General features: G+C 35.9%; 2 protein-coding genes across 2 annotated transcripts; one reads left to right on the plus strand and one right to left on the minus strand.

Moving 5' to 3' along the window:
• Positions 1–1,616: 1,616 nt before the first annotated feature.
• Positions 1,617–4,159, minus strand: LOC132800740 (uncharacterized). The gene is made up of 4 exons (XM_060814998.1): positions 3,616–4,159; positions 2,663–3,015; positions 2,061–2,332; positions 1,617–1,707 (listed from the first exon to the last, which is right to left on the minus strand). Exons 1-4 carry the CDS (start codon positions 4,157–4,159, stop codon positions 1,617–1,619), a joined length of 1,260 nt encoding a protein of 419 aa, XP_060670981.1.
• Positions 4,160–10,089: 5,930 nt separating this feature from the next.
• On the plus strand, positions 10,090–13,393 carry LOC125422304 (probable beta-D-xylosidase 5). The gene is made up of 6 exons (XM_048473162.2): positions 10,090–10,545; positions 10,756–11,061; positions 11,184–11,353; positions 11,520–11,620; positions 11,704–12,468; positions 12,575–13,393. Exons 1-6 carry the CDS (start codon positions 10,099–10,101, stop codon positions 13,189–13,191), a joined length of 2,406 nt encoding a protein of 801 aa, XP_048329119.2. The 5' UTR covers positions 10,090–10,098; the 3' UTR covers positions 13,192–13,393.
• The last annotated feature ends 3,379 nt before the right edge of the window (positions 13,394–16,772 follow it).

Genomic DNA, 16,772 nt, shown 5'->3' on the forward strand with positions numbered 1-16,772 from the left:
TCAACTCGATGTTAGGAGTCTCGAGTACGTGTGATGGGTCTACAATATATTTCTATGGCATCGAAACATGAAATACGTTGTGCACTCGGGCTAGCTCTTCCGGTAATGCTAATCTATAAGCCACGGGGGCAATCCTCTCCGTAAGGCCCAATATAACGAGGACTCAACTTACCACGTCGACCAAAGCGTACTACTCCTTTCCATGGAGATAACTTTAGGAATACCCAATCTCCTACTTCAAATTCCAAATCCTTCCTACGCACATCGGCGTAACTCTTCTGTCGATCTTGGGCAATCTTCAACTGATCCCGGATGATCTTCACCTTGTCCAAGGTCATCCGTAAATACTCAGATCCAACCGCATTATTTGTTGCAAGGAGTCTCTCTTCTCCTACTTCACTCCAGCACAAAGGTGTCCGACATTGCCTCCCATATAAGGCCTCATACGGGGACATCCCAATACTCGTCTGATAACTATTGTTATAAACAAATTCTATCAATAGCAATTGTTTGTCCCAGCTACCTCAAAATTGCATAACACAAGACCTTAGCATATCTTCTAATGGCTGAATTATGCGCTTAGCTTGTCCATCAGATTGCGGGTGAAAGGCGGTGCTGTAGTTAGATCTTGCTCCTAACGCATCAGCTAACTTCCGCCATAGTTGTCAAGTAAAACGTGGATCTCAGTCGGATACGATGGCGAGTGGTACTCCATGAAGACTCACAATACATTGCACAAACAACTGGGCTAATTTCTCGGGTGAGAAACGCTCTCGTACCGGTAAGAAGTGTGCCGACTTGGTAAGACGATCAATGATCACCCAAATACCATCATATCTCCTAGGTGTAGGGGGAAGCTTGAACACAAAATCCATATTGAGCTCTTCCCACTTCCATACGGGAATAGGTAAGGATTGGAGTAGCCCTGAAGGCTTCTATCTTTCTATCTTTACTTGTTGACAAATTAGGCATTTTTATACAAAATCACCCACTTCCCTCTTCATGCCAATCCACCAATAATACTTAACAAGCATTCAGTACATTTTGGTACTTCCAGGATGCATCGCATATATCGAGCTATGTGCCTCCTCTAAGATCTCCTTCTTAAGTTTTGGAATATCAGGAACGCAAAGTCGTCCTTTATACACGAGGGCCCCATCCCTCCTTATGGAAAACTCCGGATCAAGACCTTCTTGTACCTTGCTCTTAATTGTTCTCAATTTAGGATCTTCCATTTGAGTCTCCAATATATGATCCACTAACACCGGTCACACTTGAAAACTAGCCATAAGGACTCCAGAAGGATGCATATGCATTAACACCCCTGTTTTCTTCAACTCCACCATAAGAGGTAGTTGGATGGCTTGAATGTGAGCAAGAGATCCGATAGCCTTCCTACTGAAGGCATCTGCTACTGCATTCGCCTTGCCTGGGTGATAATCAATCACACAGCATAATCCTTCAATAACTCCATCCATCTCCTTTGCCTCATATTTAATTCCTTTTGAGTGAAAATGTACTTGAGGCTTTTGTGGTCGGTATAAATTTCGCAAGTGGCCCCATATAAGTAATGTCTCCACTTCTTTAGAGCAAAGACTACCACCGCCAATTCTAAGTCATGCGTAGGGTAGTTTTGCTCGTGCTGCTTCAGTTGCCGTGAGGCATACGTTACCACCCTTTGATTCTGCATTAGCATGCAACCCAACCCTTGATGGAATGCATCATAATAGACTTCAAAACCCTCATTCCTATTAGGTAAAGTTAAGACAGGTGCGGATGTCAACCTTTGCTTCAATTCCTGAAAACTCTGCTCACACCTGTCCGTCCAGCTAAATTCAACATTCTTTCGGGTTAAGTTGTAAAGCGGTCCGGTAATTCTCGAAAACCCTTCTATAAAACGATGGTAGTATCCCGCTAATCCAAGAAAACTTCATACTTCCCTCACAGTAGTAGAGCGCTCCCAATTCAACACTGCCTTCACCTTATCAGGATCCACATAGATACCTTCGGCTAACACAATGTGTCCGAGAAAACCCACTTGATTTAACCAAAACTCGTACTTGTCGAATTTAGCGTAAAGCTGATGCCATCTTGGAGTTTGGAGCACTCTCTTCAAATGCCTCACGTGCTCCTCTTGGCTTTTAGAATAGATCAGGATGTCATCTATAAATACAATGACAAAACGGTCCAAGTACGAACGAAACACCCGGTTGATCAAATCCATAAAAGCTGCTGGGGCATTGGTAAGTCTGAATGACATCACTAGGAACTCATAATGTCCGTACCTCGTCCTAAAGGCAGTCTTAGGAATATCCAACTCTCGAATCCTTAACTGATGATATCCAGATCTTAAGTTGATCTTAGAAAACACTTTGGCACCTTGGAGTTGATCAAATAGGTCATCTATCCTTGGCAATGGGTAACGATTAGGGATGGTCACCTTGTTAAGTTGTCGGTAGTCAATGCACAATCTTAGACTACCATCCTTCTTCTTTACAAACAATATTGGAGCTCCCCATGACGATATGCTTGGTCTAATAAATCCCTTATCCACTAAATCTTGCAATTGGACCTTTAGCTCCCTTAACTCCGCTGGAGCCATTCGATACGGTGGTAGAGAAATGGGCACGGTACTTGGAATTAATTCAATAGAAAAGTCAACTTCCCTTTCCGAAGGCAATCCCGGTAACTCCTTAGGAAACACATCCGGAAAGTCCCTCACCACGGGCACATCTTCCAATCTGACCCCACTTACTCGGGTATCTATCACATGAGCTAAATACCCTTGGCAACCCTTATTCAATAGCTTCTTAGCAGTGAGGGTAGATATTAATCTTGGCAAAGGCCTCCCAACTTCCCCACGAAATACCACTTCAGGCAAACTTGGCCTCCTAAATGTAACTTCTTTATTATAACAATCTACAGAAGCATGGTTCCTTGTTAACCAATCCATGCCCAAGATTACATCAAGTCCAGATAGATCCAATAAGATCAAGTCTGCCTCCATCACTTGATCTTCGATACAGAAGAAACACCCCTTGATTAACTGGCTAGGCCATAAGGATTCTCCTGCAGGAATGGCTATTTCTAATAGATATCCTAAAGGAGTAGGGGTCATACCGACCCGAGTGACAAATTCTTTTGAGATGAATGAATGTGTTGCCCCTGGGTCTATAAGCATAAGTGAATCATTACCGAATATATTCAATGTACCTGTAACAACATCAGGTGTAGCCAGGGCTTCCTGCTGCATCATAGCGAACACTCGACCTTGACCCGTCTGCTGGGGCTTCCTTCCTCTACCTTGACTCGATCCTACAGACGGTTGGGCCGATCCCGATGAACCTCCTGCTGCTTGACTCCCTTGGGAACTCTGATCCTGAAATCCACTAGTATGCTATGCTCGCCGACCTGCCCCTAGCACACTACCACTACCATAAGGGCAATCCCTCCTTATGTGGCCTGGCTGCCCACACTGAAAACATATACCATCCATCTGGCACTGCCCGAGATGCTTCTTCTTACAAATTGGACAAGTCCGCATAGGACCAAGGTGTGACTGCTGATACGAGCTTGTATCCCCACTGATCGAATGGCGAGCTGTCTGGGGCATACAATAACTGCCTCTCCGCTGAAATCTGCCCCGTGGGCTTGGTCCACCACTACCCGATGAGCCTGAACTATGGCTCTTCTTGGATGCTCCCTGACTAGGTGCCCCACTATACAAACCTTCAAATGATCTACGCCTCGACGGCTTACTCATCTCCACCTGCCTCTCTAACTCCAGCGCTGCATCCCTAGCGAACTGATAAGTAGGATGCACTGATCCAGCAAGGGTGAGGGCTATGTTCTCGTTCAAGCCATCTATAAACCTCACCTTCTTCGTATGGTCATCGGGAATCATATGCATACAGAATTCAGATAGCTCCCGAAACTTTCTCTCGTACTCAGAAACAGTCATGTTCCCCTGCCGCAGCTCCTCAAACTCTCTCCTTCTGGCCTCAAGGTAGGCAGGAAGGCAATATTTGGTGGTGAAGGCAACCTTAAACTGATCCCATGTATGCCTCCTACGAGTCTTTTCCACCTTCCACCACTTCCTGGCGTCACCTTCTAATATAAAATCGAAGATCCTAACCATATTTTCGTCGGGGCAGTGCATCCCTTCTTCATAGCTGCAGCTGGACCTTGGGTCCCATCAAAACTCACGGCTCCCAATCATCGAGCCTGGTCCACGGAATGATTACTAGAGCTTGAACTCTCCAAGGCTCGAGTTAGTTGAGAGACAAGATTTCTAAAGCTCGATCTACTCCCAGAACTCTCAACCGAGCCTTCTCGAGTACTACGTGCGTCCCGCCTACGCATCGTAGCAAATTCTGAAGAAACAAACAAGAGTTTAGAGATAAAAACACTTAAGCATGATTACAAAAAGGAAAATTTACGGATGGGATGTACAACAACGCACAGTCCCTTAGGATTAGAAGAACCTATGCTCTGATACCAACTGTCAGGACCCGTCCAAAATTCCTCACCGGAACCTTAGACAAGCCCTGATCCCAGGAAAACCCTACCAGACCCTCCAATGGAAAATCCGGCAGAACCTCCCCTAAGGGTTGGACTTACGAAAATTTTCCTGCATTGAAAACACACTTCTATATATACCACCTTATTCCTCCCACATTACTACAATTTAATTCAACAAATTTGCAGCACTTCAAATGAATAATAGGAAATCAGTGCATAATTAATAAATAATGTCCAAGACAGTATACAGAGCTTCATAAAGTACCATTAAGTATAGAAATTATACAACAAGGATGAAATAAATATTACAATAGAAATAAATGAAGACAAGGAGAACTTCTCGAATTACGACAGCGATGAAGATTAAGTTCGCTCTGGATGAACATCTACCAATCTTTCTACCTAGGGGAACAGAATTTAAAAATATGAGATGTTAATTATCTCAGTGAGTGACCCTATCTATTGTACAATTATAATATTAATAATATAACAATAAAAGAAACTTAATTAATCAATACCAAACAATTAAATAATTAATAAATAATAATTAATTGAAAATAATATTTCCTCTCAAAACCCTCACCATCTACTCTGTTGGAAAGGTTCCCCTTTTAAAACATTTTCGTAAAACCCAATATTTTATGCCCCACAAATCAAGTAATAATTAATTTAATAAATAATTAAACAATCCAAATACCAATAAAATGTAATGAAATATAATAAAATAAATTTAGAATACTTGCATGAAAGAAATATAACATAAAAGAAGAATTCAATATATAATTCATATAATTTGATTTAATAAATTAAAACAAACAGTATCAAAAAATATAATTTAAATAATTATAAATAGATGAAAAAACAATTTAAATGCATTTAACTTAAATACGGATTTAAAACCTTTAGGATTTGAAATTTCTATCTGAAAATTAATATTTGACGCACCATACTATATACCAGTGATGCCCTATGATACCCAGCGTCCCGAGCACCATCTGGCGGGAGGTTAAAGAGAGAAACTTGCATACGGTCGCTTCGGCATCCCGACAGCACCGCTGCTTAAACCGTCATCCCGGCCATGGAGGGGGGCGGCTTATATGCACTATATAAAACTTGCCTGCCCTCGGTCCGATGACAATGCACGGGAGACATTACAAGTTGCACGCTCATCCACATATACAGTACAGAACACCAATACTGTATGAGTGCGTCTAAAATAAATAACCAAATTTTATTATAAAAAAATACGTAATTTTTTTAAAATTCACCGTGGGAATTATACCATTTTTCGAACTCAGCCTCCCACATTTTTCTTTAACATTTCCAACATGAATCCACCGATACTAATATACAATTGATTTTTCCTCAAATCATAAATCAATGAAATAATATTCCAATGGCATAATTATATGATTTGAAACCACCAAACTTAGACCCAATATTTTTCTTGAAATATTTAAAATCAAATCATGCCCAAAAATAAAATTAAAACCCAAATACAACTAATTAAATGAAAAACACCTTGCTCATGAGTAATAAATACAATTAAATCACAATAATAATAATCAAGAATTTCTTAATAACCCAAACTTTCATTTAGCCTCAATGGGTAGATATATATATATATAAAATAATATTTTTTCCACAATTATATTTAAATTCCACCACATGAGCATAATTCTAAATATCAAATTAACACAAAATAAATATAATTAATCACCCAAAAATTGTTTTAAAGATGGGTCACTCACCTCAAGCACGTGTCTCAATCGAGATCCTCTGTAGGATCAATTCCACTACCCACACGTGCACCTAAAATATCCACAATACACAAAACTAATTATTTTAATATTTTAATCGGGTAACTCCCAAATGGGTACCCGGGGAGCGAACACAAACGACAACCAAAATTGACGAATAATATACCAAATCGAAGCTTGAGTAACGAGGATTATGAATCTGGTCTTACTTCCAGGAGATCGGACCCGAGGTGGCCGGAATCTCACCAGAAAGCTCACGAATTTTAGACCCTCGATTCTCACAAGCCGTTGAGATTTGAGGAAAGGAGACACCAGATTTGGGTTCAGAGGGTCGGAATTAGTGGGAAAAGAGGGGCGGTGCAGCCAAAAACTCGTTGGAAAGTCAATTTTTCCGACGATCCGCCCTTGTCACCGGAACCCGTCACCGCCGGCGGCGCGTCTGGTGGCCACTGGCCGTGATTTTTGGTGGAAAGGTAGATCTGATGATGGGTAACTCAATGGAACTGGCAATGAGGCAAATGGTGGCCGGAATAGGGAGAAATCTGGGTTTGAAGGAATTGACGCCGCCGCCGGAAAAAGCCTCGATCCGGGTGCGTCGGCGGTCGGTTGGCCGTGGTTTTTGGCTGGCCGGCCGGTTTTCAGGTGGTCTTCAAGGTGGGCTGGCGCGTGTGAGGAAAGGGTTGTCGAAAAATGGCTAAGTGGCGGTGGCCGGTCGGTTTCTCTCTCTAGCTCTCTCTCTCTCTCTCTCTCTCTCTCTCTCTCCTCCCCTCTTTCTCTCTCCTTCCGCCGGCTCATGCATTTTTACCTGAATAAAAGACACCCGTGGGCGACATTGTTCACTCACGGGATTTTCTGAAATTGCGACATGTGGCACACACTGTTCACTCAAGCTAGATATATTAAAATATTACGGTATTCGGAAAACTTCGCGTGTCCATAACTTTTTAACTAGATGTCCAATTTAAGCGTGCCGCTAGTCTATGAACTCATATCAACGAGTATTTTACAACCATACAAAAGTCAAAACAAAATTCTACAACCATAAAAAGTCAACTCCCGGCACCTTTTGAACAGTTTGGGTCTTAACTTATTTTGCCCATAACTTTCAAACGATAGCTCCGTTTTCGACGTGCTACTAGTCTACGAACTCGGGGCATCATGTACTTCGCTACGGTACCACGGTCAACTAGAAATTTAACCCGGAATAAAAAGTCAACTTTTTGACCATCTCGGTCAACGTGCAAGAATTCCGATGTAGTTTGGGACGGGGTGTTATACAAAAGTATCTAAAAAGGACTTGTGCGGACAACATCTCAATTTAGCGGAAAATGTGTTGTTTAGCCGCTGGCTTTGACTTTTCTTCTTGTTTGACTTATTTCACTCAAGGGCCAACAAGTGGGAATCATTATTAATCATATTTGGCATCCTACATGGCATATGGAAGCTGATTTGGAGTTCAAACAAGCTGGAGATTGATCAAAGATATCTTAGTAATTAAACCACTCAACTAGTTTCCTAATTTGGTTTTGACTTTTTGTTTTAGGAAATTAGTCTTTTATTCGGTTTTTATTTATTTATTGCTGGACAAATCAGCTTAGGAAAGTTATTACTTTATTATTTTCATTATAAATTAATTAATTTCTAATTCAAAATAAAGGAATTAATTAATTCAAATTAGATTAGAAAAGGAGATGAATTTTGGCCAAGCTAGTTTCCTATTCTTTGGTGGCCGGTTTTACCTAGTTAATTAGGGTTTTATTTTGTAACTTTTTAGCCTATTTAAGGACTTGTTTTATCAATAATAATTCAGTACATTATTTATACAGAAAAATATTTGTGAGATTGAATTCTCTTTGTTCTCTTTGAACACTTAAAACACCATTAATGAATGAGTGTTTTAGTTTAACTTATCAATAGGATATCCATTACCTATTGTGGCATCTTCATTATACCAAAGTTTCTAATCACAGGTTGGTTAGGGGTTAAGGTGACCATTAAAACTTGAACAAAATTAGATCCGGGCTAATATAATACAGGGTTTAGATGCAAGTTATTCTAGGTTTGTATCAGTCAGAATCTTGTATACCAAATGCAAAAACCGTGAAGGTCACAGCTTTTGTTGAAAAAGTGTTGATTTCTCAGGGTCGATGGTAGATTTGGCACCTCTGATGTTGAATGGGTGGTCGTTGATGGTCCGAGTGATCCAAGTGGCTGGATTGAGTATTGATAACTTAAGTCCTTCTTGTCTATCGGTTAGCGATGTTGGGTAGAGTTTGATCCTTTTCTTAAATTTTAAAAATTCAATTTTTTTGCATTTTTTTTATATGTTAAAATCATCTTAGCAGCAGTTGATTTAATATAATGAACCACAAAACGTTGAAAACTTTTAACATGTTTTTATCTGTAACTTTTGAAATGGTAGTAGAACCACTATATATTTATATAACTCTATTAAATAATGGTCCACATGGAACGCACAAGGCCAATGCTTTACCAATATTTGGCGTTGTACGAGTGCTCACTCGCTTTCTCTCACTGTATAAAAGCATCCCCAAAGGACTCTTTATTCTTTATAAATTTTTTTATTTTGAAAAGCCAATTTTTGAAAATAAGCTCCAACCTATTCTGTATTTTGACTTTTTAAAATATAGAATGAATTTGGTTTTCCAAATTTGAAGAACCAAACATGCTTTTTATATATAATATTATATTAATATTATTAATACTTATCAAATTTCAAAACTATTATATTATATTAATATATTTTAATTACTATTTATTATAAAAAAATAAAAACATATACATAATAATAAATATTTATTAATAAAATAAAAATGAAAAATATAATATAAAAAATATTATTCGAGAAGTTTTAAAAATTTTATTTTTTATGTTTAAAAATGATTTTTATTACAAAAAAGTGCTTTTTTTTTTTTTAAATTCCTTGTAATGCTTCTCCCTCGCTAAAAGGGCGATCAGCTTTTTACTCTGTAAAAAAGGCTTCAACGTATCCTAGGAGTCATGCTCATGTCGAAATTAAAAATTAGACTTCATATACTCTCAAGCTAATTTAATTGGTCACGTATGCGTTCACTTTTTTATAAATTTTTATATTAATTTTTTTGTAAGAAAAAAAAGACTAGCAGTAAACTTAGATAAGGTGGAAAAGAAAAAATAAAAATAAAAAGCTAAACAAAAAAATAAAATAATAAAAAGATGACCATCACGTGATAGGGATTATTTGTTTTTTAAGTGAATGATATGGATTATTGTTGTATCTATATATAGTGTTGCAAAAATATATAATGTATTAATAAAGTGATATTTTCATATTTATAGAAGAAAGTTAACAAAATTATATATATATATATATATATACACACATATATATAAATAATATAGAAAAAAACATATATACAGTATCCTAACTCTTTTCATTTTATTTCTCCTATTTGATAACTACAATCAGGTAAGATTTAAAAAAAATAATAACATCTCCAATAAATTAGTACTTAACAATCTCATTTAATTTTATTAATTAATTCAAGATAAATGGATTTTTAAATAGATATATATATAGAGAGAGAGATAAAATAGATAATATTTTATTAATAATATTAGTTATATGGATAATAATATTAGTTATAATCTTAACCGATTATTTTATAGGGATAATAAAAACCGGTTCATGATATATAGGGATAATAAAAACCGATTGACTTCATAAGTATTATGAGTCTGTTACACTAATAGCACTATAAATAGACAACTTCCACGCATAAGATTGGTACAAGTACAATACTAGTCAATAGTCAAGATGGCATGTTTTAGGTTGATCCTAGTGTGTTTTCTTTGGTTTGCTTTGTTAGCCATGAGTTATGGTAGAGAGATGAACCCAAAGGCTCTATCACTATCTAATGATGATGTAAGTCATGTATGCCACCCTTCGAGATTCATGAAACTTGGGTTGGAGATGAGCAAGTTTGCATACTGCGACTCTTCACTGTCATATGAAGTGAGGGCAAAGGACTTGGTGGACCGGATGACACTGGCAGAGAAGGTGCAACAGACGGGAAATACAGCCGCAGGAGTGGCGAGGATTGGACTTCCTAAGTACGAGTGGTGGTCAGAAGCACTCCATGGTGTCTCAAATGTTGGTCCCGGCACTATTTTCGATGATGTTGTTCCCGGTGCTACAAGTTTTCCGGTTGTTCTTCTCACTGCCGCATCTTTCAATCAGTCACTCTGGAAAAACATAGGCGAGGTATGTATTAAAACTAATGCAGTTGTTTTCTAATTATTAACTAATACATTTGTAACTGTGATATTAATTATTTTATTTAATTTAGCGAATACATATTAATTAATTTATTAATTAAATGAATATATAATATAATGTAAATTGTGACATTAAATTATTAATTGAGTGAATATATATTAATTAAATGAATATATATGTCATGTATGTTTGCAGATTGTGTCGACTGAAGCAAGGGCAATGTATAATCTAGGAAGAGCTGGATTGACATTTTGGAGTCCCAACATAAATGTGGTGAGAGATCCAAGATGGGGAAGATGTCATGAGACACCCGGTGAAGATCCATATGTAGTTGGTGTATATGCTACCAATTATGTGAGGGGGCTTCAGGATGTTAAAGGGACAGAAAACACTACAGATTTGAACTCTAGACCTCTGAAGGTTGCTTCTTGCTGTAAGCACTATGCCGCCTATGATCTTGATAGTTGGCTTGGAGTGGATCGATTCCATTTCAATGCTAAGGTATGTGGCGCTTTCTCCTTTAAATACTAATTATTCATTTCTTAATCATTGTAAATAATGATATAAATAACTCTCCCTCTATGTATATACTTATGTTTAACTTATGATCAATTTGTCATTAGGTTACCGAACAAGATATGATGGAAACTTTTCTTCGTCCTTTTGAGATGTGTGTCAAAGATGGTGATGTTTCCAGTGTGATGTGCTCTTTTAATCGTGTCAATGGCATTCCAACCTGCGCCGATCCTAATCTTTTAAAGGGCCTCATCAGAGGCGAATGGGATCTTCATGGGTACCTATTAATTATCAATTCATAAATATATGTGTATATATATATATATATATAAAGCCGATAATCAACATCTTATTTTACACATTAAGCATCAATCGATAAAATTTGTTTGTTTTATTTGATATACTTAAACTGAACAGTTTTATTTTGTTTTGCAATGTGGCAGATATATTGTCGCTGATTGTGATTCTGTTGAGGTAATTGTGGATTATACCAAATTTTTAGGGGACAATAAAGAGCAAGCTTCTTCACAAACCCTTACAGCAGGTTTGTAGCTCTTAATAAGACTTATTATACATAGTTTTATATTATTATTATTAATGACTCCAATGCAATAATTTTATTATTAGGCTTGGATCTGGATTGTGGAACTTTCTATCCTGAAAGTCTCCAAAGCGCGGTTCGTGCAGGATTAATTAAAGAAAGTGACATTGATAGATCACTTAGGTATCTTTATGTTGTGTTGATGAGGCTTGGTTTCTTCGATGGAAGTCCTGAATTCCAATCTCTTGGTAAGGATGATGTATGCTCCGCTGAACATGTAGAGTTGGCCGCTCAGGCAGCAAGGGAAGGAATTGTACTTTTGAAAAATGATGATGATACTTTACCTCTCGATATCAACAAAGTTAATAGCATTGCAATAGTAGGACCTCATGGCAATGCCACAACTGCCATGATTGGAAACTATGCCGGTGTCCCCTGTAAGATGGTTTCTCCATTTGATGCATTTTCCGCAATCAAGAACAAAAAGGTGACATTTGAAACGGGATGTTCCAATGTTACATGTGTTGGTAACGATGGATTAATTTTCACAGCAATGGAATCCACTAAAAATGCAGATGCTACATTATTGTTTGTGGGTTTAGATCTCTCCATAGAGGCGGAGTGGGTAGATAGGAAGAATCTCCTGCTTCCAGGAGACCAAACTGACCTCATCAACCAAGTAGCTGCAACTGCCAAAGGTCCGGTTGTTCTTGTAATCATGTCTGGTGGAGGGGTTGATATTACTTTTGCTAAGAATAATCCAAAAATCAAATCCATTTTATGGGTTGGATATCCTGGTGAAAAAGGAGGCCAGGCCATTGCAGATGTTGTGTTTGGCAATTACAATCCAGGTGAGCTTTTTTTTTTAAAATTAATTAATTAATTTCTTTTTCTTTTTTTTCACTAATTCATTACTCAAAACTCAACTCAATATGTACCTGACAATCAATCTATCAGGGGGTAGATTACCTATGACATGGTACGAAGCTGATTATGTTGACCAGATCCCAATGACATCAATGCAACTGAGGCCGGTTGAAAGCTTAAATTATCCTGGAAGGACTTACAGGTTCTTTAATGGGTCAACTGTTTATCCATTTGGTTATGGAATGAGTTACACAAAATTTGCATACAAGCTTGTATCATCCACTCAAAAGCTAGACTTCAAATTGGAAAACCACCAGCATTGTCGCGTGGTCAACTATTCGGATCCCAAATTTAAGTCAGATTGTCCGGCTGCTGGAGTGGACCAACTAAGCTGTGAAGCCAATACAGTGACACTTGAAGTAGCAGTGCAAAATGTGGGTGACAAGGATGGGAGTGAGGTTGTACTCGTATATGCAAAGGCTCCACAGGGTATTGTTGGAACTTCTATTAAGAAACTGATAGCATTTGAGAGAGTATTTGTAGCTGCTGGTGGAACCCAAAATGTCAAATTGGAACTTGATCCTTGCAAGAGCTTCAATATCATCCAAAACACCGCTTACAATGTGTTGCCATCTGGTATCCATGGAATCGAGATTGGAAATAATGCCACGATCGCAACGACTCTTCAAGTCAACCTCCATCATTAGGATTATAATTAATTAATTAGTTAGGATTTGCTTGCTTTATTAGGATTTTATTCAATTTATTTATTAATTTATTTTGGTGTATAATTCTATTTATTAGTCCATAAAATGGTTTCTGCATTAGGGTGTTCAAGGATTGTAGTTTTATGCTTAGGATTGTAGATCTTATGCTTTTTTTTTTTAAATAAAATGATTTTAGACTATTGTTTTCAAATATATATATTTTTTTCAAATATATTTCAAATAGATCCAACTATAATTTGAATAACTCTTATATCCCAATAGGCGATAGACATTGATTTGTAAATGTTAATTTTTTTGCAATCTACATGTGTTTCTTTTTTTTAATCTTTCCTTCAATGTATCCATTCCTCACCTAAGTTTACTATCTTGTAGAACATCAAACTCCATATAGATTTGTTTAATCATGAATTCCTCTATATTGTTGTTTGAACACTTGGAAGAATTCTGGTTGTAGTAAGAAATTCTTAAGATGACACCTTGTGTTAATCAAATTATTATGTTCTCTGCTATACTCAAGTGGTTTATAAGAATTTTCGATGTAATGTTCCATGGCCAGTACTATTCAATTTTGAAGGTTTAGTTCCTTTTTTTATTATTATTATTTTTTTATTTTTTAAATCTCACTGTCTTCTGAGAGTTTTGCAAATATGTAGAATGTGGTGTTTTTTTTTTTTTTTCTTTTTTTTTCTTTTTGGTGAATGAATGGTGCTTTTTTGCCATTATTGGGTTGCTGCAACGTGCCTTAAGCTCTACATTTTATTGGATGTGGCAATTATTGTCGCATTCGATATAGACTTTCTATAAATGTTTGAAACTTTATTCTATGAATATCCAATGTACATATTAAAGTTACATATTTTGCTATAGTAAAGTCATCCTCATTGTTCAATGAAAAACAAGAAATCAAATATATTTCTCTCATGAATATTATAGATCAACTTCTGTGCTTTTAGGTTTTTGTATATAGTTTATTTGAAATGAAAACTGATAAGGCCAAAAGAAACCAATATAGTGTCAATTTTACAATGAATCCAATACTATTGATTTTTGTTTTTTAGATTATGATCAATACTAATCCACTCCCTCAACAAATATGATAATGAATTCTTTGCACTTGTTGGTTTTCATGTGTGTATATGTATATTATTTATTTGGATTAACATTTAATCTGATTTTATATGACATTCACTTCTATTATATATTAAAATATTTTTTTAAGAGTAGATATAACTATTTTTTATATATTTTAAAAGACAAATTTATCAATAACATCAGCATAAAATAGTGTTTTAGTTAATAGTTGTTAAAAGATATTTTATAAGTATATTCAATAAAACATTATAATTTTAGTTTATTTAGTAAAACTCTGTGTTTAATTATATTTTGAACAATATTTACATTTCAAACAAAAATTGTGTATAATTGAGTGTGTATATATATATATATATATATATAAAGATTTTATGATACAAACGTCCATATGTTTTTAACATGTGAAAATCCGTAAGATGACAGTTTTTAAAGAAATAGTCATCAATATTTATGTTTGTGTGATAATATTGACAATGAACATCCGCATGATAAAAATATTCTGATGTTTGTACCATAAATGGATTATATATATATATATCTATCTGAATTCTCAAAATCGTAGATAAAAATGTGTTAAAAGTTTTGGGCATATCGTGTCCGTTAGATTAAATCAATGGCTGAGGTGTTTTATTAATAAAAACAAAAGAAAAAAAAAAAGAAATTTTGCACAAGAGAAGAACGGCACAGTGTCGTCCATATTCAATCCAACCATTGAACTGGTCTTGCTTCTGAAGACTGTTTGTTCAAATATATCCTCTTCTTCAGATCTACCATCAATCCCACTTTTTCACGTCTACCTTCACCTTCAGATCTACATAACTTATAGAAAACTCTACAATTTCCACAAAACGGGCTACCCACCATGTTATCCGACTGCCTTTGTCCACCTTTTCTCTACGTTTTTGCAAGCTTATTTTAGTTTATTTTAGCTTTGATTGAAGTTGATTACCTTTGTCCACCTTTTCTCTACATTTTTGCATGCTTATTTTAGTTTATTTTAGGATTACCTTTGTCCACCTTTTCTCTACATTTTTGCATGCTTATTTTAATTTTTTTCAGCTTTGATTGAAGTTGATTTAAGTTCTGAAGTGAAATCTATTATGAACAAATTAGAGATATTTAAGAGAATTTAAATTCTCACTTACCCTAATTCTTATTCTTTTTTATTTGATTATATTTTTTTCTTTTTTTCCCTACCGCATTTATGGTTTGCACAATATGGGGTTGCTTTTTTTTTTTTTCTTTTTTTTGTTTCGGTCTTTGTTTCTTATTGGTGAACTTCTTTTCTGGGTTTTTGCTTTGCAAGATATTAGTTGCATTTTATTTTATTTTATTTTTATTTTTTGGGTTTCTGTTTTTTAAGATATCGAATTGCATTTTTTTAGATGCTGCTTTGTTTTAACTCGTACATTTAGTATTCAAGTTTGTAGATGATTTTTTATGCTCACGGAAAAGGACCTTGAGATTTTTTGAAATTGTTATAGTTGTTGATACACATATAGGCATATATGTTAAAAGGGTTTTTGATCGATTGATTTAGAGTATGGTGCCAAATACATACTGTAGAGTTTTCTTTCACACGATCGCGGCCAAATATATATATTGCTCTCTATTGATGCCTTTTTTTCCTGCTTGTATGGTTGATTGAGTTGATTTGCGTGTTTGCTGGAAAGTTGTGACAGTGTAATGTTTTGCTTTTTTCTGCTAGTTATATTTTGTTTGGATAATTGAATCTATCTCTAGCAATTGGTCTAGAAATTTATATGTTTTCTTTTTTTGCAGTTTGTGAGTGTTATATTTTTTGAACTCTTGATACAATTTCTTCTTTCTTTACATTGGGACTTTCACACCTTAAAAAATTGCTCATTGCTTAAGTGGAGCAATTGAACTAACAATTTTCTAAATTTCATCTTTGAAAATATAGTTGATAAACCTTAAAACCATTTTATTGAAATTGAAAATAGAAATTTTAAGAACTAAGAACCACTTTTCAGCATCCACAAGATAATGTCACTGCTAGCCTTATAAACTTGGGGGCATGTTTATATTTTTCTTTGTGTTGCTTGAGGTGCTTATCTATAAAGATGCTAAATTGATTCATGATGAACTTTCTGCAATTGCAGGATGTCTCAGGGGATGCTGAAAAGATCCAAAATTTGAAGGATTAAGGTAATGATGTGAAAGATGTAAACAAATTGTCAGAACCTATCCATGATCCTTTTCCAAAATCTTAGATAAACCCTGATCTCAGGGCAAATCCTACCGGACCATCTTACGGAAAATCCAATTGCATCTCCTATAATGGTAGAGCATGCCCCATAAATTACCTACACAGAAACACACTCCTATATCATACCACTTTATTCATCACTCCTTACTACAGATAATTCAATAAACAAAAATACCTTTAAATATTCATGTCCGCACACATCATCCACTTAGTGCCGTACTACATTTTAATATCGTTT

Source organism: Ziziphus jujuba, chromosome 2, assembly GCF_031755915.1.
Source record: "Ziziphus jujuba cultivar Dongzao chromosome 2, ASM3175591v1".
Classification (NCBI taxonomy): Eukaryota; Viridiplantae; Streptophyta; class Magnoliopsida; order Rosales; family Rhamnaceae; genus Ziziphus; species Ziziphus jujuba.